This window comes from Acomys minous (assembly GCF_964271855.1).
Source record: "Acomys minous genome assembly, chromosome: 19".
Taxonomy (NCBI): Eukaryota; Metazoa; Chordata; class Mammalia; order Rodentia; family Muridae; genus Acomys; species Acomys minous.
Window position 1 is genome coordinate 49,268,103 of NC_140499.1, and position 27,914 is coordinate 49,296,016.

Genomic DNA, 27,914 nt, shown 5'->3' on the forward strand with positions numbered 1-27,914 from the left:
ATAAATATTAATGATTTAATATAAAATATTGCCTAAGGCATAAAGTTGTAAACAATTTAACCCATGTTAAAATTCATTAAGTAATTTTTAAAATCATGACTAGTTTTTCTCATAGGAAAATCCTTTTTATAATATAACAAATTCAATACAATGTTAAAGCTTCTGTTAATAAATTCCATAAACTCAGTGTTGTATCTCTAGAGGCTTAAGTTCTATGAAAATATAAAGTTGCTCAGGGGTATTTTAGCAGAATTCTAAATGAGTGCTTAAGAAATATTATATATTCTATCTCTTCCACATTCACTAGAAAATGTGTCTAGGACATGTCCACTGAGAAATAGAATGTGGCAGCAGAAGAAAATTAAATTTTCATTTTCTCAGTTATTCTTCATTTATGAAAGTTTAGCTCACTTGCTCTCACTAATGCCTGTTACTAAACTAGGCTCAGCTAATTACCATGCCTTCATTCCTTCAGGAGTTTTGTAAACTTTCACTCCGCATGCATAAATAGGAAGAGTAGATAGCTCACTGGGACAAACTTGGTTCTTTTTCTGTATCAAGGTGACTGTTGAAGCAGTTGTATGTTGCAGTAATCAGTGGCGAAGCTCCTCCACATTTTGTAGATTTAGGAGCCACTAAACATTTGAGGAAGGTGGTGGCTTCTGTGTCTCAATATGAGCAAAGCCCAAGAGTAATCTAACAGCTAGAGTCCATTTCTACACAGGGCTTAGTTTTTAATGTCTCTTGCAGTTATCATGCGGACATATTATTCTAAAAATGCAAGCTTGAATTTTTTGTAGCTACATTTTTGTCCTATCAGACATGTATTTTTAATTTTACTCATACTAGAGTTTGTATGGACAGTATAAAATACCAACCATCCTTAAGGGCTGTAGAGTAGAAGAGTACAGCTGTAGCTCAGTTGATAGAGTGCTGGTTTAGCATTCATAAAACTCTGGGATCTGTTCCTTGCACTGCATAAACTGGGCATGGTGGCACACGCATTTAAACCCAGAACTCCTGAGGTGGAGCCAGGACATCAGAAGTTCAAGGTCATCTTCAGCTACATACTAAGCTTGAGACCAGAGATCTGTAGGAAATTTGGAAATCTGTGCAGTCAGAAAGACCACAGTTACTATTTTCATTTTTCCGCCATGAATCTGAATAGAGCAAGTGGCCTAGTTTTATAGACTTCAGTTTTGTCTTTTGTAGCCTGGAGAAAACAATACTTCCCTCTAGGGATCATGATAAGAAACAACACAGGCTGTAAAATGTGTGAAGGGGTGATAGGAACAGATTACCATACTAGTAGTCTGTACTAAGAGGACAGAGGTGATGTTTGACCAGTAGCTATTTTCAGTTGCTTGCAAGGGAAAAAAGTAGGAACAGACAACTGGAGATTATTAACAGTTTTTCATTAACTTTGAGCAAAAATCTTATTAAAAAGCTAGATATTAGCTATTTGGACTGATAACTATTTTCCTATTCAAGATATTTCAAACATTAAAATAAATTAGACGCTGAACAATTCTGCTTTCACAATCTTCATTTTATGGTATAAACCATCACTGAAGTAAAACTATAATAATTTTCAGTATGTAGATTAGTATATTTGATATACAGAAAATTTTCTCTTGGTCTTTTTTTGGAAACATTAACTTGAAAAATTATTTTTTTCTCAACCATTCATCTTCATATGTGAGTGGTGTCTTGATAGTTATTTTCCTCTAGCTCATACACTGTCAGAAATTATGCTAATATAACGCCTAGTGGATGGTTTGACATCTTTCTTTAAAGACATATCCTGTTGCCTAAAAATTTATGTGTAGCATGTATACACAACAAAAGGTAGTATCAGAAAAAAACATTTCTTTCTCATATATTTTGTGTTGTTTTTAAAGTATTAAACATGTTTTTATTTATTAAATTAAAAAGTGCAGACATGTTCATTCTATATCTCTTCCTAGAATGATTAAAAGTATAACTCATTGGTTATGGAGAAATTATATATTAATCAATAAGTCTCACCATAGAAACCACTTATATAAAGTTAAGATCCCATCTATGGTTATGACAATTAATGTTTCATTTCATTTTACAAAGCTGATGCATTTTTTATGAATTTAACTACTTTTTTTTTTATTATTAATCTATTCTTGTTACATCTCAATGGTTATCCCATCCCTTGTATCCTCCCATTCCTCCCTCCCTCCCATTTTCCCCTTATTCCCCTCCCCTATGACTGTTCCTGAGGGGGATTTCCTTCCCCTGTATATGCTCATAGAGTATCAAGTCTCTTCTTGGTAACCTGCTGTCTTTCCTCTGAGTGCCACCAGGTCTCCCCCTCCAGGGGACATGGTCAAATGTGGGGCACCAGAGTACATGAGAAAGTCATATCCAACTCTCCACTCTACTGTGGAGACTGTTCTGACCATTGGCTAGATCTGGGTAGGGGTTTAAAGTTTACTGCCTGTATTGTCTTTGGCTAGTGCCTTAGTTTGAGCAGGACCCCTGGGCCCAAATCTGCCTACCATAATGTTCTACTTATATATTATTTTGTGCATAATAATTCAAAATCTTTTAAAAATCAAAATTTTGTTTTTGTTTTCAAAAGCTCTACTGTAATTGTAAAAACTTATAGCATTGAATAAATAATATTTACCCAATTTTTATTGATAAGTAACTTTTTGCAATGATATCATGAATATACCCTTATTTATATATCAGTATTAAGTATAACTACAATGATTTTTTAAGAGGTTGCAAAAATGGAGTTGAAATGCTTACTATATTAATTGTATGGTTAAATTTGCTGCTTCTTTTACTCCGTACATGGTAGGTGGGGAATGGAGAGGCAGTATCAACTGACCAGATGAGAGAGAGAGAGAGAGAGAGAGAGAGAGAGTTTATTAGCTCTGTCAATAGAACAAAATGGCAGTTGACAGATTGGGAAAAGACCTTCACCAACGCTATATCTAACAAAAGGCTAATATCCAAAATATATAAAGAACTCAAGAAAGTAAACACCAACAAACCAAATAATTCAAAATAAATTAAAATGGAGTACAGAGCTAAACAGAGAATTGTCAACAGAGGAACACTGAATGGCTGAAAAACATTTAAAGAAATGCTCAACTTCCTTAGTCATCAGAGAAATGCAAAACAAAACAACTCTGGGATTCCATCTTATACCCCTCAAGAAGGCTAAGATCAAAAACTCAAGTGACAGCACATGCTAGTGAGGATATGAAGAAAAGGGAACACTCCTTCATTATTTGTGGGTGTGCAAACTTGTACAACCACTTTGAAAGTCAATCTGTAGTTTTCTCAGAAAATTAGGAATAGCTGTATCTCAAGACCCAGCTATACCACTCCTGGGCATATACTCAAAATATGCTCTACCATACGACAAGCACCCTTGCTCAGCTATGTTCATAGCGGGTATATTTGTAATAGCCAGAGTCTGAAAACAACCTAGGTGTTGCTCAAATGAAAAATTGATAAAGAAACTGGTGCATTTACACAGTACAGTAGTACTCAGAAATAAAAACAAGGAAATTATGGAGTTTTCAGGCAAATGGATGGAACTAGAAAAGATCATCCTGAGTGAGATAATCTAGGCCCAGAAACACAAACATGGTATATACTCATTCATAAGCAGATATTATCCATATAGTATAGGATAAAGATAATTTTCATACCCAAAGAAGATAAGTAACAAGGTGGACCCAAGGGAGGAGGCATAAAACAGAAGGGGAAATAAAAGAGACAGAGGTAATGGTTGAAGAGAGAGAATGAGGTAGAAATAAGGGTGAAGATCAGACATGGGGAGAGGTGGGGAGCAGGAGGACAGAGAGCCTGCAGAGAAAATAGAAACCAAACTGTGCGTGGGGCAGCTCTGGAGACCTTAGTCAGAGTAAGGTTTTTTTGGGGGGAGAATATGGGGGTTATTCTAGCTGAGACTCCTAGTATTAGGGGTCATGGAGACTTAAGAGGACACCTTCTAACTAGACAGAACTCCTATTGAACAGAGGGGAACACCAATTTACCCACAAAAACGTTGACCCAAAATTTACCCTGCCTATATGATATGCAGGGATAAAGATGGAGCAGAGATTGACAAATGTCTAACCAATGACTGGCCCGACCTGAGACCCACTGTATGGGAGAGAGTCAACCCCTGACACTATTAACAATACTCTCCTATGCTTGCAGATGGAAGCCTAGCATAGCTGTCCTCTGAGAGGCTCCTCCCTGCAACAGATGGAAGCAAATGCTGAGACTCAGATTCAAAGATTGGGCAAAGTGCAGAGAATCTTGTAGATTAGGGTGGAGGGGGGAATAGAAGGACCTGGAAGGGTCAGGAGCTCACAAGACCAACAGAGCCAACTAACAAGGGCTCAGAGGGGCTTTCAAAGACCAAAGCACCAATCAAGGACCATGAATAGATTGTGCCCATCCTTCCTGCACAGATGTAGCCTATGAGCCACCTGGGCTTCATGTGGGTCCCCTAGTAAAGGGAATGGGGGCTGTATCTGACATGAACTCTGTTATCTGCTTTTTGATCACTTGCCCTGGCCATGGGGAATAAAGGATGCACTCAGTCCTAATGTGACTTGATGTGCTGTTGGGAGGGGAGGGGTCTCCCCTTTACTGAGGAGTAGGGGAGGTGGAATAAGGGGAAGGGAGGAGGGAGGTTGGAAATGGGAGGAGAAGATGGAGGGGCTATGATCAGAATATAAAATAAATACATATATAAAAATTTAGAGGTCATTATTAGCTTGAAAAATCATGAATACTATTTAATGCATTACAGTGTTTTGAAAAGTATTCATTTAAGGATTTTAAAAAATATTTCTGTGTGTGTGTGAGTGTGTGTGTGTGTGAGTGTGTGTGTGTGTGTGTGTGTGTGTGTGTGTGTGTGTGTGTGTGTATGCGTGTGCATGCACGCATGCATTTATCAGGCTTGATGACAAGAGCTTTTACCCACTGAGCCATCAAGTTTTACATAGTACTTAACGCTACCTAACCTCAACATTCCGTTAAACTTTCATGTACTTTAGTTGACTGTCTATAGCAAATATTTTTGTACTAATGAATTTAAATCCTATTATCATATGTCATTCTCTTTGATCTCTCCCTTCTTACTGAAAAATATTTTTATACAATATATTCTGATAGTGACTTCCCTTCTCCCAAATTCTTCATAGATTCTCTTGATTCCCCCATTTACACAACCCCACCTTCTTTCTCTCTAAATATCAAAACAAAAAACAAAACAAAAAAAACCCCAAGAACCTCTCTTTCCTCTCTCTCACCCCCACAGAAACCACAGAAATCAAAGTATATAAGCCAAAGACAAAAATTCAAAGTAAACAATATGAAACAAAAGCCTACAAAACTACTACAGAGGTCAAGTTTCTTTTGTGTTGACCATGATCTGCATAGGTTCAAGGCAGGAGGGGTCCCACAGCTGAGAAGGAGAATAGACCCAGGTTCCTACATCTAACCAAGAATCTATGTGTTAACTTGCAAAAGAAAACTTAGTCCTTTCCAATTGTGACCCCCCATTTTCATAAGCACAGTCACATACTTATTTCAGTCTAAAGTCAGTGTTAGCATTACTTATCTACTATAGAAAACACTTTTGTCATCAACATGCTTAGTATTTTATTCTTACCCCCCCCATAAGAAGCTACTGTACTTAAATATTTTCCTCCCATATCTCCTCTAGGTTCACAGTGGAACAGGAGATTGATTTAAAAGACATCTTGAAATCCCTTGGGGTCACTGAAATTTTCATCAAAGATGCAAATCTGACTGCCATGTCGGGTAAGAAATGAATATCAATTAAATTTTTATTCATAAAATGCTCAAAATAATGAGGGTCTGCTCATCAATTATTAATGAATATCTTGAATATAGTTATTATTTATCAAGTGAATGAAACAAAGGGTGTATTTACTTATATAAACAAAACCATAGATATAGCTATAGAATCCTGTATTGTATGATGTGAGCTTCTTTAGTAGATTGCTTTCCAGAATACTTTGTATATATTCAGATTCTCCATCCCATCTAATATGGTATCTTGTAGAATAGGTAATCAGTGAATATGCTCGTTGAATATCTAAATATATCTCTCTGGAATAGGTTATAGTGGAAAAATGAATGAATACCACTTCCTGCTGTGAGAAACAGACTAAAGATTTTTTAAAACAGAATAAAAACTACCCAGTGAGATGTTGTAAAGCCTTTCCTAAGTTTTCAGTAAAAATAATATATTCTAAAAGTAACTTTAATGTATACTAGAAAATAAAAATAACTACTTGAATTATTAAAGGACAAAGCTAAAATGTTAGTACCACTAAAACATTTATGATCTTTAAATAACTTTGGATATAAGTGATTATTCGCAAGAAAATTACCATTGATAAAGGCAACAATAAACTTAATCCTAAATAAATTTGTAGAATTATGGGTTTCTATTTTTCTCTGTAAAATAGAAAAATAAAATCATTTTTATAAGAGAAGACAAACACATATTAAGGTAAAAGAAACTAAACTTGTAAGGCCTCTTTATAGTCAATACACTTGAACCCAGTATTCCAACTAGAGTATGAGGAGTTAGAACCATCCTAATCAGTTCTTGGGGTAAGAAAATGATTTAATTTTCTTCTCCTGAATAAGCCACCTGCATGAAATCACAGCTTCTATGCCTCGGCTGAATTCTGGAAATACCTTCTCTACTTCTAAAAGTGCTTATACATTTGTGAATCCATATTCTTGTGTACGTGTATTTTGGGGGGAGAGAGAGCCAGACAGACAGAGGCAGAGGGACAGACAGAGAGAGAGAGACACACAGAGACAGACATACAGAGACAGAGACAAGAGACAGAGACAGAGAGAGGGAATGAATCATAGAATTCTACGACATCCTAACCCTCCCAGAATTAGGACAGTGAGAGTTTTTTAAAAGAGTCACTCATCCTCTGACAATAAGCTGAGACTGGTGTCTTTCTAATGTATTTGTCAATGTAACTTCTATTCCTCATTCAGGGAGCTTGATGTCCTAAGAACCAACAGAGTTTAAAAGCTGACTGTATAGATGGCTCCGTCTACACAGGAGAGATGTGTTTTCCGTTAGTAAAGGTCTTCAGGGTTCATGTCACAGTTCCTAAAGTTGTAAGCATCCCTTTGGAATAATCAGACTAGTGGAGATTCGAAAGACCATATGGTATCTTTGTACCTGAGTCAGGAATATATTCATAGCTGAAGCATAGCATAAAATCCTAATGCTGTCTTCCCTGTAAATTTAAAACATTGATCTTACTTCACTGGCTGAGTTCCCACTGGATAATTACATTCTACTTTTTTTACAGTGATTCTTCACTGTCTCCCCAGCATCCAGGCAGGTATTTTCCCCAAATATAATACCTGCCGCCACTCGGTCCTGAGTGGTTAGCTCTGCTAAAGCAAGTCAATCGCCGTGGTCAGTGTAACTTATTTTAGACATGTTTGGGTTCATAAGGTAATATTTCATTTTGTTTACCATCACAGAGATAGTACACTACAGCTGTTTGCTATGAATCAAATGGCTTGGGGATTTAGAATAAGACTAAAGTCTTCTACAGAGTTATTTAATAGTCTGTATGCAAAGCATCTAGTCACTTGATCAAACCCATTTGAAAGAGCTGGAACACGGTGTTTGCTGAAGACTAAACTGGGGTAAAAGAAGGGAATCAGGCTGTTAGAGTCCATCTTATATACTATAGCTCTCGGTAACTGAGTTACCATGCCAGGACTTACTGTCTTAGGCATCACCCTGTTGAGGTGTTGGAGTTAACTTGAATGGATCTGAAGAAAACCTCTTACAATTTGCAATGAGACTTTGTTGGTTACTAACTTAGTAGTTCAATAAAACAGGGATAGCTCTAGGATGTTACCACCCCAACTAGTCTTTCTTTCTCCCTCTCTCTTTCAGTTTCCCCCTCTCTCCTTCCTTTTTTATTCCCTCTCTATTTCCCTCTCTCTTTCATTAATTTATGAACCGTTCATTTGATTGCCTCTGCTTTTTCTACTTTCAGTGTGGTTTCTTGGCCTTGTTTATTTGAGTACCATATACCTTACATGGTTCAAATCCTTTTTAGATGACTACTTTTTCACCTCCACAAATAACACGAAAACCTTGATGACCAGAGGTCCTGTAATCCTTAGTGACCTCCACAAGGACTCAATTAAAATATTTGCATGTGTTTAGTAAATACTTTCTACTTTCTTAAGGTTTGGGGATGTTATTGATATATAATATGAATGATAATTCGTGCTGTACCTATTCCTTTGATAAAGTAGCCACTAGTGAGGCAAATGTTTAAGAAAAGTGCTCTGCTATAAATTTAAGAAACTCTTACCTGACCCAAAGAAACAACCACAAGTTTTAAAACTTGTACTTGTCTGTTTTCATTTGTAAGGGTAAATAAGTTGAGATAAGTTCATGTACTACATGTGTGTAGGGCCCACCAAGGCCAGAAGAATGGTGCAGATCTTCCGTGACTGGAATTATAAACAGGCGTTAGCTTCCATGATGACGTGAGGAATGCAACCTGGAAACTTTGGAAGAGTAGCCAGTGCTCCTCACCACTGATTCATGTCTGGAGACCCAAAACCTGGAGGGCTTATGGGGAGGAAGCTACAGAAAGCCTGAGAGAAATGTTTTATCAGAACATGTTTCTCAAAAGGTCAAGTGTCCTTTTCACATCAAGCCCAGGGAGGAGTCAGCAATAGCTCCAGACCTCCTTGTCTATCACAATGGGAAGTGGTCCTAGTCTCCAGCTAGAGGCCAGTGATTCCTCTAAACATCTACAATGCACAGTAGAGGCTCCCACACTGACTACCTGCCCAGTCCTCAATGTCATCAGTGACCAGCAGATGGGAAATCATGGATTAGAGAAAACATTGTGGGAAGAAAGAAGAAAATAAACCAAAAGACAAATAAAACAAAAGACAATTGCAGAAGACAGAAATGAATCAGTACAGAAGTATTTGATTATTAATAGAAAGAAGCATTTGAATGCTGGGAATATTTCTGAGCAATTTAGAAAGTAATAGCATCTCTTGGCTGGAGAATAGAGATATTCCTAGGTGAGAGTGGAATCTTCATTGCTGTGTTTGTAACTGTGTACATATGTGTATGGTAGTCATGGTGTGTGTGTGTGTGTGTGTGTGAGAGAGAGAGAGAGAGAGAGAGAGAGAGAGAGAGAGAGAGAGAGAGAGAGAGAGAGAGAGAGAGAGAGAGAGAATAGCCATGTGAATATGTGCATGCTGAAGGAAGACCTGAGAAGACCTGGGGAGTTTTCCTCTTTTATTCGCCGTCTCATTTTGAAAAAGGATCTCTCACTGAATCTAGTCATTGTTCTTTCAGCTAGAATGGCTGCCAAGCAAGTCTCTGGGATCCATCTCTCGCTGCCTCTTAGAGCTGGGATGATAGGTGTGTTTTGCCACCCCTGGCTTTTTAACATGGGAACTGGCAGTCAGAACTTGGGTCCTCATGCTTCTATGGCATGCACTTTATACATAGAGCCATTTAATTAGCCCCAAATTTTTATTTCTTACAGATCTGGGTGTTGTTTGGAATGTTACCTTGTACATGTGTTATGTTGTCAACAAAATTCTATACAATGTTTAAGAAAACCATTTAAACATGTTAATGGTAGAATTAACCTGTGAATTTGAAAACCTTCAAAGAACCATGCATCCCTGTTGCAAAAATACAAGAGTCTTAAGTCATGCGTGGAAAAGAAAACAAGCTACCAGCTTCACCTTCTTTCACTTCAGGGGAAACCAAGTGACTTGAAATCCTTTGCTAAGACCCCTTGGCAGAGGCTCGTTCAGTTTTATCCCTTTGAGTCCACTCTTGTTTGGATGCTTATTACCGCTGCCTTAGGCTACTCCAATACTCTGCTAAATGGCTTCCAGTTTCTCTCCAATCTAATCTGTTGTATCTTCCACTGCCAAGATTAATCACCTTGACACTCACTCTCAGGTCATTGCAGCACCGGCTCCAAGCTTCCTTAGCTTTGTGGTACACTATCGTGGGCTCCACAGAAAACGGAGAACACCTCCCTCTCAACTTCAGTCCTTGGGCTTAGCTTGTGCTCTAGTCACACTGCACACTTGCTCTGCACCTCCTCTCTCCCCACATCCTCACATCTGCAAGATCTCTTCCATTTTCATTGAACCTCACCTCTAGATAACCCAGACTTCGTCAAGCCACCAAGATTCCATCAGCTAGAAACAGTCACTTATTAAGTCCCTGGAATTTTGTGTTCCTCTTTGTTGTACATCACACATATTATTTCATATTTATGTTACTTATGCCTTTAATATCCCAGGTAGGGATAAATGTCCTAAAGATTGATTCTGATGCATGTTTCCTCAGTGGCCACCACTCTAACTGAATGGAGAAGCAAATGAGGTAGGCTGTTCAGTATTTACCATGCTGCCTTCATCTCCATGGCTTCTGATGCTAAATTCCATTAACAAGAATCCCAGTAAAGACTCATACAATAAACGTGGAATGCACAGTACTGAGGATCATTTTTTCCCTCAGGTTCCATTTAAAATGCTCAGCTCAAGGATCCTCCTATAAAGGAGGGCTATTTTTATAATGGAAATGAATGACATTTGGATTAATAGGTAATCTCCTTGGATGGTATAAGAGGCAAGAAAAAGACTACTAAATCCTTCAGCATAAAGTACAAGTTTTAATAAAGGAACCAATAAAATAAAGGACTTAAAAAGGCACAGTGAAAGGCATATTCAGGTCAAACGCAAGTGCTGTAGATTGATGCTGGCACAGCTCCTGTATCCTTCCCCCTGCTGCTCTGTCTCTTTGCTTTGTAAGCCAGAGGGCTTGCTCCTCTTTCACTGTCACAATTTTACTTCTGTTCCTACTTTCTTGCCTGATTCTTGTAAAAGGGAACTTGATCTTCCTGCCCCTAGGTATTTTCTCATTTAAATAATCTCGTCACTGGTATATTCTAAATTCAAAGCAGACATATGGCATTATTTCTGGACAAAGCTCGGGCTCTCTGACCTCATGGTCAAAACTCATAACACGAGACACTTTGCTGCTCTCCAACTTCTGCACTCCACAACTCCATAGTCCACACTCCATTGAGAACTTTCAGCCATTCCTCCTATTTCCCTCATTTTGATATTTCAATGCTATGTCCAATGACCTTGCCTCCTTCTTTTTCACTCCTCACTCCTTATTCTTCCAGAACCAGCCCAGCTGTCACCGTTGCCTGGTAACCCTCTGTCTTCCTAGGCAGTTTTCTTCTTTTTTTTTTTTTTCAACTGGAACCCAGTAGAGCTTCACACCTATATCTGCTACCATGTTTCACCTTTCACTTGGATTGTCTGTTTGTGCACTTGTCTCTGAGCTACAAGCAGTTTCAAAGTTTTGGCTATGTGGGAAATCATTCTGACTTCAGAGATCAACATGGTGCTGGCATAGCATGGAAGATGAGCGAAGAAGTGCAGGGAGCCTGACAATGGATGCTGCCTGGATTTGCTTGAAGCTGCTTCTCAGGAGATGAGGGTTTTTCTGTAACCTGTGTTTTTCATCAAAGCCCTTGTTCCCAGAAGTAATGGTTATGATACTTAAATATATTTACAAAATCCTAGGCCAATATAGCTAGGCATGTCCCGTGCCTTGCTCATAACTAATATCCTATTTATTTTATTCTATATTGTGCCATGTGACTGGTTACCTCTGCCTAGGTTTCATGCATATGCCCTTCTCAGTGCCCCAGGGAAATTACCACCACCTCTATCGGAATTCCTTCCTCCTATTTCTTGCCTTAACTATAGGCCAATCAGCTGTTTATTGACAGGTGAAGAATCCATACAGTATACAGGAGATTATATCTACACTTCTCGATGCTTTCCACTCTGTCTACTTCCATATTCAAGTCGCTGGGATCTCTTTAGATCCCTCCCTAAATGTGCGCAGTTTGAATTTGTCTTTGCATTGCTTTTCACCTGCACCTTCAGGTCTCCTGGCTCATTCTTTCATATTCACTTAGACTTAGGTCCTATTTACCCTCCCATCTTTCCTTACCTAACACTCTTCCAAGGAGATGCTCCCCACTGCCCCTGTCACCTACTAGCATACTGTCTTACCTTGTTTTCTGAGGTACAAGGACTGCATCTGGAAATCATGGTCATTTATGGATTTGCTTTATTGGTGTTCGTTTATTTATGTCCGCCTGCCTTTGTAAAGAAGGCGCTATTAAGTGTCAATAGTATGCCTAGTGTACACAGTAGGTACTTAGTACATGAATGAACAAATAAGTGAATACTTTCTGCTTCTGGAACTAAATCTGAATGAAAGCAAACACTATTCTAATCTGAAAGAAGTCAGATTCTGGGAAAGTTTTCTGAAGCTTTAATGGTGGTGCAGAAGCTAAAAATTATGAGCACATTAGAAGCACTTTTTTCTAGGGTTCTGCTATGATACTCTTTTCATTTTGTTATTTAAGCCTGCCCTTGGTGACACAGAAGTCTATTTAAATTGCCTGTATTCAGAAACAGTGCCACAAAGGAAGTAGAGGCCAACATTTGCCTGATGCCCCCCCCCTGCCAGCAGGATATGATTCTCAGATGCTCACAGCCTTGGTGTCCTGGCCAATAAGTTGAATGGAGTGCTTGCTCAATAAGTATTTGCTCAGCTACTAAGTGGATGAATTAGTACTTTGCTCTGATTTCTTCACAAGAGCTTGATTTGCTGCCTAGCTCGTCTCTGGATAGCCTAGGATTTGCAGGCTTATTCATGTCTTATCCATTGTAAAATGTCTGGACCTTGGCTGCCTGGAGAAAAGTAGAGCCAAACATTGAACAGCAGGGCCTGCAGTGACTAGAAAATCGGTCTGTTTGGGGTCCATGTGTAGACATTAAAAACAAAACAATTTACAAAAGAAAGCAACATTTGTTGACTACAAAGATACAGTACTTGACACATAAGCATGGAAACCTAACTTCAATCCCTGGGATGTACATTAAAAAGCCAGACTTGTAAGGAGGTAGGGGTACAGGCAGATCCCTGGGGCTCTTTGGTTAGCCAGACTAAACAAATTAGTGAGCCCTCCACCACTGACAGAGCTTGTCTCATAAAACAAGGTGTATGGCTCTTCAGGACCAAAACCCAAGTTTGACCTTGGCAACCATGTGCTCACATGTACATCCATACAAACACATGTACTCACATGAACACATATCTACATGCACAAACACACACACATACATACATACACACACAGAAACACACACACACACACACACACACACACACAAATAGTATCCATTTGCTTGGATGTACTTGCTGAGAGAACAGCTAACTTTTTTTCTAGTCAATGAGAAAAAAAATCACAGCAAAAATTCTCTAGTACTCTTCATATTCTAATTAGATACATTAAATATCTGAGTTCATGCCTAGTGCCTGGAAATGGGCAAGATTTAGATGAGATGAATAGAACCAGTGAGATGCCATCGCTTGTGGGTCATATGTCCTGATTGGCATATGATGTCACAGGATGAAGTACAAGCACGTGTGTAAGAACCCATGAACTTCCCTCGGTTCCCACATGTCTTGATCTATTTCTACAATTTGGTTGCTACCCACACATGCTTGCTCTAGCCACTTTCAATTAAATTTGATTTTAATGTGATTGTTTGAAGCTTATCCCAAGAGGGAGAAAAACTTTATTTTACTTAATTGGGAAGTGTTACTATGCTACCACAGTTCCTTACTTGTCACATTTCTTCCCACATGTACATTTATCGTAATAGATTTTCTTCAGGTCAAGTGTCAGGAGATATTTTTCCATCTTCAGACACTGACCTAACCACTGGAAGGCAGTTAGTCATGCTATAGAAATATAAACACCAGATTCAATCTTTGCTTTGCTGCCTTTGAAATAAAGACAGTAATACTGGACCACTAGATCCCATTAGCATTGCTTTTAAACTGCATCTAATTTTTTGAATCTTTTAAAGCATGTGACTTCCATGCTCTTTTCCGCTCTTACTGCTCTTTTCTTGGAACATTTACTTTGTATTAATATCAAATATTTTATTACAAAACTAAACCTTCCAGGCATACTTGTGAGCAGAGCTGTGACCATGGTGTCCACGCATTGTCACACAAAGCTGGCACGCCCACAGTCTCACATTGTAAAAGAGCTAAGAGCTTTCATTAAACAATTACTGAACCCTGTGCAGCATGGTACGCTGGGTTTATACTAGAAAATAACATATCAGCAGAAATATTCCCTCTATTCATGAATTCACTTTTAGACCCAGCTATATACCAGAAGCTAAGAGTGCTCAGATGAATGGCAGAGCCATTCTCTTATGAGGGTGGCAGTCTAGGAGGAGACAGACATTAATGCAAATATAATATACTAGAAAAGTTTCATAGAACCAGTTTCTAGGTCCATGGGAAAAGAACGGTCAGATCTAATGGAAAGATACAGAAATCAAAGGGAAACAAGAAAAGTCTCCTGGGGTGGCAGCTGAGCCTTAGGAGTACAAAGGCTGAGGGAGGAACTGGGAAAACAAAACAGGGGTGAGGATGGAGCATTTTTAACTCAGATGAGGTGAACCACAGAGTGCAGGACAGAGAATGTGCTGAGGGAGTGCTGCCAGGTGGAGGTTCTCTGATATATGTAAACGTGAGATAACCCTGTAGGTGAGGCAAAAGGCAGAGGGGTAGAGGGGAGGGAGGGGGTGCTCTCTTCAGAGTCCTGGTATACGCTGGTTTGCATTTGAATGTGATCATCCTGCCCAAAGCCTTCGTGTAAATAGTGCAGGCTGCTGAGCATCCTTTCCAGCACCTACGTCTGACATAGTGTGACAGCCACTGCGGCTTAGTGAGCTTCATTTATACATGCTACCAGGTTTCATTTAAAATGCTTACTCCTCGATGACAGAAATAATAGAGAAATTGCATTGTAATGATATATCAGGTAATATTTCAAATACACACATGGGCCATATGCTGTTTTACAATTCTCAATCACATTAATTTCTTTATTTGGGGAAGGCATGCACACATCACAGAACATTTGGAAAAAGTCAGAGAACAACTTGTGAGCCAATCCTCTCTCCACCATGAGAGTCCTGGGGATTGAACTTGGGCCATCATGCTAGGGGGGCAAGCACCTTTACCAGCTGAGCAGTCTTGCCAACTCTAAATCTTTAAAAATTAACTTTTCATTTATCATTACTTGTGTGCACGTTTGTGTGTGTGCATGTGCCATGGTGTGCATGGCATGTTGGCAAACAACTTTATGGAGCCATTTCTTTTCTTCCTCATTTATACAAGTTCCAGGGAGTAAACTGAAGACTTCAGGCTTACATTGCAAATAGCTACCATCTGGGCAATTTGGGTTGCTCTTGACTAACATTGAAATTAGGGTAAGCACAACTATCTCCTTAAACATTTATTCATTTATGGTTAGAAAAAAAAACAAGGAAAAATTCAAAAATGCTTCAGTGTAACCATTTGAAATTTACAGTATGTCATCATTTGGAGTTAACAAGCAGAACTTCTTACTCCTATTTAACTGTAATGTACTGTCTATTGATAAATCTTTCCCTATCCCTCCAACACTTGGACAGAGGCCATGTGTAAAGGGATCATGTTTTTCTTATTTTCAGGTGTCTAATGCATATACTAGGACAGGTCTGAGAGCTGCAGGCAGTTTCTTCTGCCTGATGTGTTTCTTCTCATCAAGTGTCTTTGTAAATGCCCCTTTAGAGTAGCTAAGTGGCAATTAGCTGGTAAAGTAGGCATCCATTGCCTCAAGGAACTGGGTTCTATTGCTCTTGCATTCAGGCCCATAATTGTGTCTTGATTCATTACCTTTCATTAACTTACAGGATGAAAAACAAAAAGCATTCAGATTTGAAAACAGTTATCAGTTATATATTTCACAGCTTTTAGATCCATGTGTTTGTTTTACCAACTAAAGATATCTGATTAAGAAAATGGTTTACATTTCCCCTTTTGTTAAATAAAAACAAAAGAAGTCTTGGGATTTGAGCAAGCTAATTATGCTTCATATTTCACATATTTTCATTTTATTTTTCTTTTAGTCATCAAATGTATTTTGTAAGAAAATATGATATATGAGATGAATTATTTAATATTGTGATAATTATTACAGATACCAAGTATAATCCAATTAATTCCTATTAGAAGTATATTAACAGATGCCATTGTTGGTTACCATGGTGATCATTCGAAATAATCAGGTGCCATTTAACAGACAGATCAAAAAGTTGGTGAATATTGTTTTCTATGTATAGAAGATAATTACGTGTTTTTGAAAACTTGAAAGAAAACGTGAAACAGATTGAAGTACATGCATGTTTAGGCACACATCTATACAAATGTATGCAAAACTCAGAGGTCAGCATCAGGTGTCTTCTCCAAATCTCTGCTTTATTTTTCTGAGACAGAGTGTCTCACTAACTGGGCTAGACTGGCTGGCCAGGAAGGCCCAATGGTCCTCCTGTTTCTGCCTTCCCACTATATCTGCCTTTTCAGGTGGGTACTTGGGATCTGAATTCATGTCTTTGTGACTTTGTGCAAGGCGATTTACCAACCTATCCATTCACCCAGCCTGTGGATTGTATCTTTTACAAGTGATGCTGGACATGAACAATGCAGTTATTCATCTGAAATTTAGTATATATCTTCTAGAACTAAAGAAGAGGAAAGAATTGTATGGAGTAGAACACACTTGAATAATCCTTTATCTTGCTGTCTACGTTTCTCCTTTTCCAAAAGAACTGGGAAAGTATTTCATGGTTCTTTTATTTTCTTATTGGGGAACAGTTGTGAACTCAAAGCTGGAAGATATTTTATAGTGTGTGTGCTAGGTCATCCATAACAAGATAACATAGCCTGTGTGACTTCATCCTTCCTAGGGAAGAACTTCCAGGCTGGTTTATAAATACCTAGTGGTCAGCCTTGAACAAGTAACAAGTTACTTTATACAAGTAACATTATATAGACTGAGCAGGTTGTATTTATGTATTTGGAATATATACATATATATTATATATTTATATATGATATATGTGTAATAAAAATTTTAATGGAGTGCATGGAGTAAAGGAAAAAAAGAAAATGATTTAGTTGTACTTTAATTTTAATTAAAATACTTTAAAAATTGGAAATTCATATTCTTACTTGTTCTATAGCTAAAAGTCCAAACTAAGATTGTCAACAGGATTTGGATTTTCTTTTCTTTATTTATTTTTTCTATTTACCTATTTATTCTTCCCTATATTACACCCCAACTGCAGTTTCCCCTTCGTCCTCTCCTTCCAGCCTCTCCAGCCCCTGCCCTGTAATCCATACTCCCTTTAGAAAAAAGGATCGGCATTTTCTGTGGTTTCCTCCTTGGCTTTTAGATTACAGCTTCTCTACTTATCTTCACATGTACAGTATATGTTCCTCCAGAGACATAGGGCATATGTGTGCACATATGTGCATATATGTGTCCAAATGTTATATATTTTATTGTGTGTTTATACGTAGATAGTTTTGTATTTGTATGGAAGATGGATAGTTAGAGGACTAGATAGAGATGGTATATAGCTAAATGATGGGGGAGGGAGAGAGAGAGAGAGATGATAAATGTTTTTAGATATTGGGATCATATATTATGGAGGTTTTGGAAATGAAAATTCTAGAGAGCAGACACACAAGGAAGAGTCATAGTTGAGTCCAAAGCAGTCTGGTGACTAAATTCTTTTTTGCTTAGAAGAGATGTCTTTATTCTAATACAACTTCTTCAGCTGATTGCAGGAGGCCCACCCACACTGGGAAAGTCATCTGTTTTATTCAGAATCCACCGGTTGAAATGTTAAATCTCATCGAAAAACGTGATCACGGAACCATCCAGAGCGTTTGTCCAAGTTTCTAAGTACTAAATCTTGGGCAAATCGACACATGAAAGGGAACATTCCATCTCCACTTTTCTCTATAGCTATCTCAGCTCAAATTCTTCTGGCTGAGTGGGAACTAGTCATATTTAATCAACGTCCTCTACAGTGACTTCATTTTAAGGCCTTGTTTTTCAATATGGTCACATGCTGAAGTCCTGGGAGCTAGGACCTGACTATATGAATGTTCAGGGATCATAAATTTGCACCAAATGGCATTAATTTCAAAGTAAGTAGAAACTCAATTCAATGTGGAAAATGTTCTTCCTTTTACTAAAACATGTATTTGCTAATGCTCAGATAAGCCAGTAAACCAGACTGGAACGTCATTTTATGTATTTTTCATTTTCACATTTCTACAGGCTAGAAATCAATTTTACTTTTCTTTGTTAATGCCGTCAATATTATTATAAAATTTATTGCTTAGGTTTAAGAAAGGAATACTTTTATTTCTGGATCTTTACCAATTTCTATTGTGTACTTTTTATTTCAACTTAGAGAGCAATGAGTAACATATTTTTATCATGAATCATAAAATCATTTGAGGTCACTATTAAAGTTAGAAATAAACAACAGGGAAAAGAGAAATAAACATTGGGAATTTACTGATAAAAAGAAAGGAGTAAATTGAGAATGGGGTAAATTATTAAATGGGGAAATTTTTTAAATTATACCATTGGTAGTTCTCCTGTGCCATAAGTAAAATCTGCCATGATTTTGTCTTTTCTCTCAGTATTTTGGTTTCTCAAAGCTCTCAAACTCACTCACCCAAAGGGTCAAATGTGTCTCTGTGTATGACACTAATGATCTTATTTCTTCTTTGCAGATAGGAAAGAGCTGTTCCTCTCCAAAGCTGTTCACAAGGCCTTCATCGAGGTTAACGAGGAAGGGTCAGAAGCAGCTGCAGCCTCAGGTACACACTAAGTCATTTTCTGAATGCTTCTTACTTCTTCCAAATTTATGTTTCTAAACAATTTTGGGTGGAAATAGAAATTCCTTTCAGAAACTGTACCAAGAAGGCCAACTATTCCAAGTCAGAAGTCAAGCAGATGTTAAAGCAGCCAGAATGTTCTCAATAGAAAATGAACTGGGTCATAGGTCCATGGCTAGCCTCCCACTGAGGTATCACACAGTGGCAGTTCTAAGAGAAGATCCCCCTGCTGTGAAATTTGCACAAATATTTTGATATTCTACTGTGTATTCAAACATTTTTCTTCCTAATTATTCTTGGAAGTTAGTTCTTAATTTTTGTCTATAGAAAGTTGATTTTTTAAAATGTCATACACAAAGTTGATAGATAGAAAAATACTTTTAACTACTTTTAAATAATAATAGTCATAAAAATACTTTTATTTGTTTATTGGTTTTTTGTTTGTTTGTTTTTGTTCTTTGAGATAGGGTTTCTCTGTGTAGCCGATGCTACCCTGGACTTCCCTCTGTAGATCAGGCTGGCCTTGAACTCAGGAATTTGCCTGATTCCATAATGAGTACTGGAATTAAAGAGATGTGCCACCACCTCCTGGCTAAGAAAATAATTTTAAACAAGCAGTTTTTAAATGGATCTATATTCCATTTCCAGATTACAGTAATTAATAGTCCTCTATCATTTATGTGTTACACTTTGTATGTACATATATGAATGTGTGTGTGTTAGGGGTGTTTGTAAGGCAGAGGTAGATATCAGATGTTTTTCTCAATAATTTTCCATCTTATTTTCTTAAGACAATTTTTTCCACTGAATCTAGAGCTTATGAATTCAGTTAGACTTGTTGGCCAACAAGCCTCTGAGAGCTTTCTACTTCCTCAGCACTGTAATTAAAATGCACCCCATCGTACCACGCCTAGCTTTTTCCATGGGTGCAGAGGATCAGAACACAGGGCAGGGACTTTACTGACTGTGCCTTCTTCCAGCCCCGGCCTTGATCACTAGGTGGTTGTGATTTCCCCTAGATAACCAAGAATGATTTATCATTGCTTTTCCTGCATTACTTCCATGAGTGTTGAACAGATAAAAAGCAAGTTTAATAAAGCTTTCTGTCAACCTGGTAATATATTACCTTACTGAAATGTATTGTTTCTGGCCTCAGCAGTGATAACACTCTTAGGTTATCAGAAAAGATTAAAATCATCAGATAACTAAGCAGACTGTAGCAGATAAGTAAGAATGAAATTTTCCTTTATCCTCACATCCTGTTCATTTAGTGGAACCCTATAGAACCACAATGTGCAACCTTGCTACAGGCAACAGAAATAACTTGAAAATATAAAAGACTGCCTTCACTTTGACAATTCTTTCTTCTTCACCATAGTTGAAAAGGCAGTTTGATCAAAGCACAAATATTTGTCTTAAACTAAGGATAACATTTTTTTACAGCAGGAAGAGTAGTAAATTACCCTACTATTTTTTTATGGTGTGGAGGGAAGAAATGACTTGTATATTTGTTGTAGTGGTTTTGTTTCCTTTAAAATATCAAGTATAAATGTTAAGAATTTTAAAACATTTCTTCTTTTTCATTTATTTATTAATTTAATCTCTTTACAGTCTGATCCAAGCCTCATCCCTCCTCTCCTTGAAGTCCCACTCGCCTCATAACCACCTCCTCCCTCTCCTCCCACTGCCCTCTCTCCTTTTCCTTGGAGAAGGGGAGTATGCCAAGGGGTATCAGCCCAACCAGGCACCTCAAGTCAAGCATCCTTTCCCACTGGGGCTAACGAGGCAGCCCAGCTAGGGGGAAGGATCCAGTGACAGGTGGCAGAGTCAAAGACAGCCACTGCACCTCTTGTTAGGCAACCCACATGTTGGCCATGCTGCACATCTGCTGCTACCTATATGTAGGGAGTCTAGGTCCAGCCCATGCCTGCTCTTTGGTTGGTGATTTAGTCTCCTTGAGCCCCCATGGGCCCACGTTTTCTTGTCGTGTCCTTGACTCCTCCAGCTTCCTCTGTCCTTCTTCCTACTCCTCCATAGAACTCCTTGGGGTCAGCCTACTGTTTGGCTGTGTGTTTCTGCATCTGTTTCCATCACCTGCTGAATGAAGCTTCTCAGAAGACTGTTATGCTAGGTGCTCATATGCAATCATGGCAGGGTATCACTAACATTGACAGGGATTGCCTCTCTCCTATGGGGTAGGTCTTGAGTCAGGCCAATCATTGGTTGGCCATTCCCTCAGTCTCTGCTCCGTCTTTACTCCTCCACTTTGTGTAGGCAAGACAAATTTGGCGTATAAGATTTTATGGGTGAGGTGGTGTCCTCCTCCCTCCACTGGAAAGAGCTATAGGAGGTGGCTCTTTTAGGCTCCTTAACCACTGCTGCTAGAAGTCTCAGCCAGGATCGTCCCTGAAGACTCCCGGAAGCCTTCCCTGTCCCAGAGATGCTTCCCCACCAATTTCCATTCTCCCTCCTGGTCCTCAACATCTGCCACCACACCCCTACTCTCTGCACACCTTATCCTCACAGCAGCTACATGGTGGCACACACCTTTAGTCCCAGCCCTTGGGAGAAAGAGGAAGGTGGATATCTGTGTACCAGGCCAGCCTGGTCTACAGAACACGTTCCAGGACAGCCAAAAACTACATAGAAAAACCCTGTCTGGAAAGAACAATAAACAAACAAAGAAGCAAATAGGAAAGGACTATAGACACATGATGCTGAATGAACAGAGAAATCTTCAAAACATGCATGCTTGTGTGGTGACAGGAAGGAGACACAAAGGTTACATAGCATTTCTGTCTTAAACCTCCCGTTTTCTGTAGATTGTTGCCTTTTCATTAGTGGATAGACATGGGTTGTTTTTGACAAGCTGTCATCAACTTCTGCACATCCGTAGATATGTAATCACTCTCTCTCCGCACCATAGGAATGATTGCAATTAGCAGAATGGCCGTGCTGTACCCTCAGGTTATTGTCGACCACCCATTTTTCTTTCTTATCAAGAACAGGAAAACTGGTGAGTGTGTTGTGTGAATACAACATTATTTCACAAGCCACAAAGAAGCTAAATTTTTAAATTTAAATTTATTTATTTATTTACTTTACAGCCAGATCCGCAGTCCGCCTATCTCCTCCTAGTCCCACTCTCCCTCCCTCTCCCCAATTATGCCACACCCCTAGTCCTCTGGGAAGGGGAGTCCTCCACCCACACCAACTGACCCCAGTCTATAAGTCTCATCAGGACTGCTTAAGAGCCGTTAAAGGCTAGGTTGAGGCTCACAATCAAAAATACGAGCTGCCTATTTTCAAATGGTATATATTTTTTTAAATAATTTCCAATGTTCTTATGCTTTAAAAAATCAAAATAATGCACATTTTAATTTTTTTCAAACATTGATAACAGGAAGTTTGTGTCTCATTGTTTTATTCTCTCTCCTCTCTTGTTCACTTCCAAACTAATGCAGGTACAATCTTATTCATGGGACGAGTCATGCACCCTGAAACAATGAACACAAGCGGACATGATTTTGAGGAACTTTAAATGATGACATTTGAGTATAAAGAGAAAGCAGTAACAAAGCACATTATATTTGCACTTGGTATATATTTAGGATTTTTGTTTTGCAGTATTACTTACGGAAATATTTAAATAGTACTGGATAGTCGTAATACACGTGACATATAAATAAGCCTGTCAAGAAATGTTAGCAGTATAAAGTATATGGTCCTGTTGTGTTATTGTGTCTGTTATGCTGTTGTCTAAAAATAAAAGTACATATTGAATATGTGAACAATGTTTTTTCACTTTAGAGGTAGTTGTAGTATATACACCACTATATTGACATTTGAAAACTGTGCTATTTCTTTAGTAATTGTAGTAAAATGATCCTACAAGGCAAAATGTAGAAACTGTCATATCTGAGTTTCTTCATAATCATGCAGAATCAACACCAAAGTGAGCAACACATGTATATAATAAGCAATAATGTGAAGTGGAGGCAAGTAAGCCTCAAGAATTGGATTTGTCATTTACTGTAGGGCCCCATGACAAAACCTTTAGGGAAAAAAAATGAGATATATAAAGCCCATTGATGTTACTGACTTGTATGTATATTATAGTATTATACTTTTAAAATCATTAGAGTATACCTCTTATATTTATTTTTAAAAGTTTACTGTTGAATTGGTATGCCAAATGACTAAGAACAAGCTCAGACATCTCATTACCCATTCTCAATGGCCTCAAGAGGCCCCATGAAGGGATTATCTTGTACCATTTAAGTTTAAATGAATTTCTTGATGTTCACACAAAGATGAAGTCACCCAGTGACACATTCCCTAGAATACACCCAAGACATCATATGGTGTAATGGATGTAATGACTTTATAGAAAATCGTTGGTTTTCTATATGTCTGCATCATATGGAATAAATACTTCTCAAACTTAGTGTGTGATGTTGTCACCTGGTTACTTACTACAAATTCAAGTTCTTATCCAAAATATCTAAGGTAGAGTGGGGATCATAGCTTTCTAACAGCTTCCAAATGCTGCTACAAGTGCTTTACCATGCAGTTTGCTATTTATCACCTGAGTAGCAAAATTCTACTTAATGTAAGCATCACATGTTTGATATTTATATAAATAAATGGAAAAACTATCATTTTCACTGAATGGGATTAGAAGGAATCAAGGTGAGCACGGGATGAAATTTACACTAATAATACAATGCCCTTGTCAAGAATTGGTGTGACGCCAAAGTTTTTCTAGTACATTCTATAGATAAATGTGTGAGATTCTTCTGTATATTGCAATACTTGAAATACAGTGTTTAAAAATATGGAGACATTTATAGGCAATACCCATGAAAGAATTTATGAATATCCAAGGACACAGTACTTAACATTGAATTTTTTACAGCTTATATTTTCAGAAGACTTGCAGTTTACTCATAAATCACATTATCATAGAATAGTGCTCTTGTTTTCATTTATAATTTATGTAACTGAGATAGCTTATGTTAATTCAGCGTTCACATTCTAGGCTAAGAACAGTCTTTATCACTATATCTTTCTTGTTAATATTACATATATGCCTACACCTGTATGTTCATTAGAAAATGTATTGCCTGTAAGGAAGAATAAACATCGTTATGCAATAATGTGATTCTGTAAAGTCCCAAATGCTATTTTTATTTACAGACATAAGATGAAATTCTACTATTTGAAATATTTATCTTAAAATTTTTCAGTATAAGTTAGGTGTTACTTAATTGACAATGGATGCTTCCATGCTGGCAGAAAGCTTAGAAATAATAATTTACAACACTAAGCTTTTCTTTTTAATTTAATGTGTGTGTGTGTGTGTGTGTGTGTGTGTGTGTGTGTGTGTGTGTTATATAGAACACGGGTATTCATATGCCACAGTATGTACATCGAGGCCAGAGGACAAATGGGGAGAATTGGTTGCCTCTTTCCATCTTGGGATCACATAATCACACATGAGTTACCAGGATTGTACAAGAAGAACGTATATCCACAGTGCTGTGTGTCACTGGCCCTCAAGCTTTTCTTTTGCCCTGACGTTGCTTTTTAATTTCAATAATTTTCTTTCTTTCTTTTGAAAAAATAACACTACATATTTCCTATTTGTTTCATTCTACTTACAATGGATAATTACTCTAAGTATACATATGCACATGTATGCATGCATATGCATACACACACACACACACACACACACAACACCATTCATAGACTTTTGTTCTTTGAACTTATGTTTGGAAGATAAAATTTTTATTTCGGTTATTTATGTGTATGCAACAGACTGGACTGAATAATTATAGGCAATATAGTCCTACATATTTTGATATCACCATCATACCAAAATAAATATTAAAATTATTACATAAGTGTTTATTTAAATACACCTAAAACATTCATTTTTATAAGAACAATGACAAAAGAAAATACAGTAAAGAACATGTTTCATTCCCAATAAATATGTATATAATAAATAATAAAACTTCCTGATTTTTTTATATATAATCAGTTTATTAAATGTATAATGGTAGTCATTTTTTCTTATCTGCAAGCCTGTCCTATTTTTTTCTCTAATAAAAGAGTGATTGTGGCATTTCCCTTAATAGCTGAAGGCAAGTTGAACCAGTTGAAACTTGTCTTTGTGAAGCAAAGTCTTTGCTGCAATCTTGAGCAAAGAAAAAATACAATTATAAAAATAAGAGAAATAATAGGAATAATATTGTTGGTGAAAACTCTGAAACTTTGCCTTATACAGAGAGCCTTATGACATCATGGTCCATTATAGAGGGAATCTTCTAGAAGCATTGTTTAGTTAAATGATTAATCTGAAGAATGTCCTAGGGTAGAGAGAGACTCAATAAAACACCTTACCAAGGTCCCAAGATTGTGATAGCTTCCAGGAGGGCTAAATGGCATATTGTGATTCTGGTGCATATGAAAAACTTGCTAGTAAAACATAGATACAATTAATATTATGCAGACTGAGCAAATTGTGCTTAGGAATATATGTCAATATAGTGCATATATTAATTGAATTAATTATAATTGTAGTTAATATAATTAATTGAAAAAAGAGGTCAAGAATGTGAAAGGGAGCAAGAAAAGTGTATATAGTGAGTTTAGAGGGAGGAAAGGAGAAATGTGGTAATTATATTAATTTCAAAAAAAAATGGAATAAACTCAGGACAAATGTCCAGTTGACTGAAGCACACAATTAAAAAGAACTTTCAGACTTGGGGAACCATCAGTCCAGATACTGCAGCTCCATTCTTTCCCTCTAGACAATGACAGAATCAGGAAGGCTGTGTGATTCTAGGATAAGAAGACACATAAAGGAGCAATGGTAAAGTAGACAAATTTAAAGTAAACAGCCACAGGATCTTACTAATTAATACGTGGACCACATATTATTCACAAGATTTAGTTATTTCCTGTTTTCAAATTGAGCTGGTAAGTCATTTCATTACATTCTTGTCAGGTTGTGTGTCTTCATGTGTGTCTAGATAGATGTATATCAGTGTATGTCTCCGCATGTGTGTCTCATATGTGTCTCGGTGTGGGTTTCTTCTATCTGTGTGTGTTTGCGTCTCGGTATGTATATGTCTCAGCACGTGTGTGTGTCAGTGTGTGTATGTGCCTCTGTATGTGTATCAATATGGTGTTGTATTTCAGTGTGCATGTCTCCCGTGTGTGTGTGTGTTTGTGTGTGTGAGTTTGTGCCTCAGTGTGTATGTGTCTCAGCATATGTGTCTTAGTTTGACTCACTGCCCTGTATGGCCATGAGGCAGGCAAGCATAGGAAATAGTTTAGCTTGGAACCTTCATTTGAATTTAGGTTATGTGCACAACACCCTTATAATACTGAGTTACAATGCCTAGTTCCTTAACCTTCCCTTGCATCCTTCCCCTCAAATAAGGAAACTATCAACTTCAAAACCTCATGTGTCTCAGTGTGTGTGTGTGTGTGTGTGTGTGTGTGTGTGTGTGTGTTGGCCTGTTTTGTGTGTGTCTTCATTATTTTTCTGTTCCTATTTGTTTGAACAGCTTACTCTCTGCACTGGAGATTTATGTCCTTAATGTGTCTGTAAATGAGAGTCCTTCCGCGTTATTCACTGGGGAGCCATTTGCTATTCCACTAGGACGCTGACTGTAATTACTCTAAAGCTTGAAGAATCCCCTTTAGAGAAAAGAAAACGTTTTTATGACATGAAACTCATCTACATCTAGACTGCTCTGAAAGTACTTTCTCATCCAAATTTTTAATATTTTGAAATAGAGCAAGAAATATTGCCAGTTTTAAAGACATGTAAGCTAAGGTTTTGAACAATTAGTTGAATATGTTATAGGCAACTACGTAACTGAAGGGGATTAAGTGATAGTCTAATTAATTGTATTACACTACATGACCATCCTAGGTGTCTGGTTTATATATGAATGTGAATGTGACAATATCTTTGACGCTGACTAATTATTTTAATAGCGACTTCTTTAAATTCTACTAGCTCCGATTCCCATCAATATCTCCTGTCTTAGTGAAGCCACAAATAAGAAGAGTCATAAACAGAAGAATCCCAGATGACTTTATAATAAGTAAAACAACTGAAATGCTCACTCTTCCCAGCTCAGTGATATTTAACGGAGATGTTTTCATCATGCCTACATCTTAACAACATAGGAAAGAAACTATGAAGGAAGCAAACTTCCTCAGGGAAATTTTCTGGAATTTGATGCTAGTATATGTAAATCTTGGATTTCTTTTTCCCATGTCTTGATAATTTGCAGATCTATTTTTTAAAATAAGAATAAGTAGCGGGGTGTAGCGGCTCACATCTGTAATCATAACACTCTGGGAGGCAGAGACAGGCAGATCTCTGTGAGCTCGAAGCCAGCCTGATAGCAAGTCCAGTACAGCCAAGGGTACACAGAGAAACCCTGTCTCAAAAAAAAAATTTACTACACTGAAAATTGATCATTTTGTGTATGATTCTTTGACATTTAAAATGTGTAACTGTGTAATTTTTATAATCAAATATATATATATATATATATATATATATATATATATATATATATTTCCCTTCTCGTACTGTCCCTTCGTGGTCATGAGGCAGGCAAGCATAGGAGATCGCTTGGGACACCCATTTGAATTTGGGTTTTACACACACACACGCGCACACACACACACACACACACACACACACACACACACACACATACACACACTAACTAATGCATTCCACAGCCTAATTCCTTCACCTGCAATTGCATCCCTCCACAGACATACACACAAGGAAACTAGGAGCTTTAAAAACTCCTGAACCCTTATCTGAATCAAGCTATATGTATTATCATCCTGAACAACTTTCCCCACAGCTGTAACAATCAATTTTTAAACTCTTCCTGTTCAGTGAACTCCCAACTGT

General features: G+C 37.7%; 1 protein-coding gene across 2 annotated transcripts in view; it reads left to right on the forward strand.

The window, feature by feature from the left end:
* The window catches only part of SERPINI1 (serpin family I member 1), an 84,643-nt gene extending 60,524 nt beyond the window's left edge, over positions 1 to 24,119 (forward strand). For both annotated transcript variants that reach the window (XM_084768739.1, XM_084768740.1), the window contains 4 exons: positions 5,735 to 5,832; positions 18,848 to 18,934; positions 21,879 to 21,968; positions 22,417 to 24,119. In XM_084768739.1, the coding sequence (XP_084624865.1) occupies positions 5,735 to 5,832; positions 18,848 to 18,934; positions 21,879 to 21,968; positions 22,417 to 22,493 (352 nt within the window). In that variant the 3' untranslated portion in view covers positions 22,494 to 24,119. The remainder of the gene's footprint in view (positions 1 to 5,734; positions 5,833 to 18,847; positions 18,935 to 21,878; positions 21,969 to 22,416) is intronic.
* Positions 24,120 to 27,914: the final 3,795 nt, after the last annotated feature.